The sequence below is a fragment of the Trichinella spiralis genome (genome assembly GCF_000181795.1).
Source record: "Trichinella spiralis strain ISS 195 chromosome Unknown Scfld2579, whole genome shotgun sequence".
NCBI lineage: Eukaryota > Metazoa > Nematoda > Enoplea > Trichinellida > Trichinellidae > Trichinella > Trichinella spiralis.
This window is the reverse complement of record NW_003529518.1, coordinates 1-5,113: the sequence shown is the minus strand read 5'-3', so window position 1 is coordinate 5,113 and position 5,113 is coordinate 1. Positions and strand designations below refer to the sequence as shown.

At 34.1% G+C, this 5,113-nt stretch overlaps 1 protein-coding gene across 1 annotated transcript; it reads right to left on the bottom strand.

The window, feature by feature from the left end:
* Positions 1-4,445: 4,445 nt before the first annotated feature.
* Tsp_12663 (hypothetical protein) lies at positions 4,446-4,995 on the bottom strand (the record flags this gene model as incomplete). The annotated part of the gene is made up of 5 exons (XM_003368369.1): positions 4,446-4,474; positions 4,542-4,608; positions 4,675-4,773; positions 4,808-4,861; positions 4,929-4,995. Coding segments are annotated over 5 exons (316 nt in total), but the record flags the coding sequence as incomplete, so codon positions are not given.
* Positions 4,996-5,113: the final 118 nt, after the last annotated feature.

Below are 5,113 nucleotides of genomic sequence, written 5' to 3'. Positions count from 1 at the left end.
TCGATTAAATGAGATAAATCAGTGAGAAACTTAAATATGGAAGATTTTATGGACATCGCAGTCTGTAATGAAATAACTTTTTCAGTTTATACGAAATGGGCCGAAAATGAGGGAAAATTGAGTTACCCAAAATAAGGAAATATTGCACGAAACTTGGAAATTTCAACGAATACCTCTGTGTAATATCGTACTTGTCTTACTGTGTACGTTTCGTATGCGAATACTGGACTATCCTTCATCCGTTTCCAGAGCATTTGAAATGGTCCTATTTCGTTCTCTTTATTTTATGCATTTTGGAAATTTTTCTTACTATTTGTACCACTATTACGAGGTTGCTTTCAATGAGCTTTACAATGCTTTCTGATCCATGGCCAATTAGCAGTTTTCCCTGAAAGAAGTAGTCGAAAAATAGTTTCATTTTGAAATGTTAGCACAGTATAGGCCTTATCGCAAATACAATTTTGAAAATTTTGATGGTGCTGTTCCTCTCCATAAATGGCATGACTTAATGAGAAGCCCTCAGTAAATTATTGCCTGTCTGTTTGTACTGTTCCTACCAAAGTATGTGTGGAGACATTATGACAAAAATGGAGGCGAAATGTGATTTTTTTGTTTTCATCAGATAATTGTAAATAAATTGGATATGGTGGTGAAGCATCACTTCAGTTGGATTCAATCATAAGTTTTCATGGAAAAAATAGAAATTTTTCACGCTAAAGCCTCATTTCAGGCCTCGACTAATACAAATTCTTCCTGCATTTTGTTTATTCTTTACAGTGCACTTCAAATTTGAATACTTAATTTCTTTACTTTTCTTCTTTGATTTCCCGTCTACAATAAAAGTCTAATAATCTTTCTTAATTGAATTTCCATTTTCCTGTTGCATTCCTTTCTTTCCTTTGTTATAGTTAGTGTTGATTGCCCGCTATTTTAAGGTATATTTCCTGAGATTATTAATTTCATGGTTTGGGAAATTCATATGCACGTCATCGCCAACAATAATGTTTTTTTCTCATGACGGTGATTCATAATTTGATCTAGTTGTTGTTAGGTATGCCATAAAATTTCTTGTGGTTATGTGGAAATATCTTTAAATGATTGACTGTATGTCATGCGAGGAGTCATTCTATTCGGAAGAAGAGCTGTCGTATTTCATTCCATTGTATTTTTACTTGAATTCTCTACAATTACTGGATTTGAAGCGATTTGGTCACTCTCCTGTAACCATTTTTACGATAATGTAAATCTTAACGAACAACATCATGTTAATTATATACAAAGCAGAAACTGTATGATAAAGATAATAAACAAACGGAATTCAATGAAATGATTGTTTTTTGAATGATAATTGAAATTTTGCAGGCATACGTTGAGTCGATCTTGTTCAGCAGCCATGATTTGAAACTTCATTGGAATTGATCGTTTCAAAAAATACCTCTATGAAAAATTAAAAAACAGCACATTCTGTCTGAATTTCTTCAGTGTCGAATAGAATTTTTGTAAGTTAAATGTGGCCCTGAAGTAAAGCGGTGATTTTTTCCTAACTGCTATAAAATGTTGCACAAGACTGCGCAGCAAAAACAAGCGCATTACTGAAATGTCAAAAGTATTTTATTTACGCACAATCACGCATCCTCGAAGCGTGATAAGGAAGCTGTAGTTCCCAATGTTCCCCAGTATTAAGAAAGACAATGTGAGGACCCTACTGGCTCATCATTCCCCAAGTCCCCTATCGTTTTTGATGTTTATTGTTGGCACTCTTTAATTGGTTGATACCTATCAGAAAATGTAAAACCTTCTCGTACATTCCTTTACTATTCCCAAATGTGCGGAACGTTTCTTGTTAAAATCGCTGAAAGCGATCTTGAGTGAACGGAAAACTTTCATATGCTAGTTCTTGCTGCGTCTAATAGCAGAGTTGATGCGATAATCCGTCAGATGTTTCTGGTTGTTCTATCAGTCAAGCGGAAGGAAATTTTATTCGAAAAGATGTCCAGAATATAGTGCAGACTGAATGTGATGTTTGTTTATGAAATAAAGGAAATATGAACATTAGCAGTTTTATTTGTTGCAACAGATTCCTTCCATTATAACGACTTTCTTTTGAAATGCATTTGATTACACATCACATACACAGACACATTTTTCTAATGTAAATTAAACTTGGCAAAATGAGATTTTGTTACGTTTATAAGCGCTAGCGTAAAATTCACATGATCTTAATTAGCTGAATATATAAAAATTACTATCTTTGACTGCGTTGAAAATAAAGTTGAGGTTTGTCACGAAAACTGAAATCCATTACTTTATAATTAGCACCTTGTTTGATGTCATGCATTGAAAGAACTTGGGTACAATGATAAAAATTACTTGCCTTTTTATTACAGATGATATTGAAGAGTTGATTTGAACGCTTTCTGTGACTCATGTTCTTCAGCGTAGTAAATTGAAAAGTCATTATTATTACATTCTATTCGAAAGATGGACAAGTTCAAATTCGAGGAAATAGAATAATACATTGCCTTTGGTCGAGTGACTTAACGTTTCTTGAGTAGTTGCAGAATGGCACAATTAGGAAGTAATAGTCTTCTACGTGAAAAGAGTAATTACGATTTCATCGAACACTGATACAATGTTGTGCAATGTACAGCTACTTATTGTTGCGTTGTAATTTGAAATGACATGAAAACGGAAGAGTAACCCGCTACTGTTAATGATTATAAATTCCATCTTACTTCTGTTCTGCTATAATGAATCAGATCGTTTATTGAATTATATGTGTTGATCTGAAGTTTTCAGTGGTCATAATTGCAACTGGAAGAATTGCGTTATTACGGTGTAAGTGAATGTTTCTATAACTACTATTATATCTGTTACTGATACTGTCGTGGGATGAATCTCCGCCTTTGGTTGCACAAATTGTTCTCAGTTGAACATCAGTGATTGTTAAACACGGAATATGTAATAAGTACAAACAAGCATACTTTTAATCTTTTCAAAATTAGAAACCATACATACCAATGGAACAAAATAGAACATATTCACCATGTCAAAAAGAGTCACGGAATTTCTTACCTTATCTGCTGATATTCTGACATCCGTCACAAAAATAGGTACACTTCCCAGGTTGCAGCCAGTTATTTGACAGTTATGAAAACCCACTGGGATAGTCCGGAACGCATCTGCGCATCTGTTTATGCGATTTCTTTATGACACAGGAAACACTTGCATCGAATCCTGCAACGGCACGACAATTCGACGGTGTCTTGCGCATATGTCCATTAGGCAAAACGGAAATGCACGCCGCTGAGCAACCTTTTGGCGCAATTATGCAGGAAACAGAAATACTAAAATAGTACAATTAACATGGCATACAGAAAAAAAGGACGTGATATATGATTACAATTAAGTTCCATATGAAGGAATGTTTACCCGTGGGGCATACATTGTGTAACAGCTGATGAGGGGCTTGTTCACGATAAAGCGATGCGTGATAGAAAATAAGCTGATGTGCAACTGAATCTCAAGCAGTCACTAAGAACAACAACAAGCAAAAATTGTAAATAAGAAATCATGGAATAAAGATGTTGAAATTGTATCTGCCCACTTCTTTTGATGGCAGGGTAAATGGCATCCGATAAATATAGAAAAGACATTATACACTCTTAGTTTCAACTTTGTAATGAGTATACGTCCTTACCGTGAATATAACCCATAATTCCCATTCCATAATGATAACAGAAAATCACTCTGGGGTAACTTCCTTTAATATAATTCCTTGCTGACATATAAAACTTCTTTTCAACATGAATTGAAGGGATGGCATTAAAACTATCAACACAACTAACTGCAGCAAATGAAACAACAATCACACGTCAATCTCTTCAGCGCGAAAGTCTCATCGTTCTCTCCACAGGCTCAAGAAACATCCAATCTGTCTGATCAAAGAGGAAATAAACCACACAAATTCTGACTTGGCCATGCAAAGTAAGCCTCACGCATCACCTTCCATCCCCCAAATATGAAACACTGAATACGTCAGGCAATGATCTTTGCCACGTCATGCAAACAAACAAACCACAGCGTTTCAGGGAAAATTGATTTGCATAATTGCAAAGCAAATTTTCTCATTCTGCATAGATTACTTTCACAAAACTTCAATATTGCATAAATAACGTTTTCTAATTGAAACTTATTTTCAACCGTATTTCAACAACGCAAGTTCAAAAATTAAAATTAGGATGACCAGCAATGTGAAACATTTAAACATTCTACACAGATTTCATTCATAATGGACTGCGGAAATGATGGAAAATTCTAAACTAATTATTAGTAAAATTTTCGTTGAATTTGATGTCAAATTTTGAAAAGTTATACAAACAAATTATTCAGTTATGTTAGTTACTCAGCAAAAAATACAACATAAGAAAACAGACATCTTCTGATTATTGAAATCCACCTTCCTTATGTGTTCCTTTAATAATAATGAATTAATTACAAAAAAAAATAAAATGAAATAAATAAATAAATGTTCAAGTCACTTTCATGCATGCACGCCGTGCTTTGAAGGAGAAACGAAATAATATTCAGTTGCTGTACACTGCTAGCCTGCAATTATATCTAATTAAACTCACTAAATGATCGTAACCTATCGTCATTCCCATCTAATCAAACAAAAGCTCGGTTACTGATAAGAACGGTAACGCATGGAAGAACATTGATTAGCATATTTGAAAAGCAACCTTCACTTTGCATTATTCGACCAAGCCTAGTCTACAGTAAATAATGTGAAACAATAAGCATCAACCCTTTCCAAAATTGCAATATACTTAACATTTGCTGGTAATATTAGCGGAGCACACTGAAACAACTTCGACAATTATTTCAGTTGCCATGACGAAATTTTAAACAGTTCAGATGGAAAATACTATAATCAAAGCTTGTGCGTAAAAATGTATAGCAAGAGCTGCGCACAAGACAATAGAAAAGTATTTTCTTAATTAATAATAAAATATTATGTTTTCTGTATGTTTTGTATCTGTGTCTAAGAAGGAATGTTTGCCCTTTTATCAAAAACAAAGCAACCGCCACCAAAATAGCGTACACAGGTTAT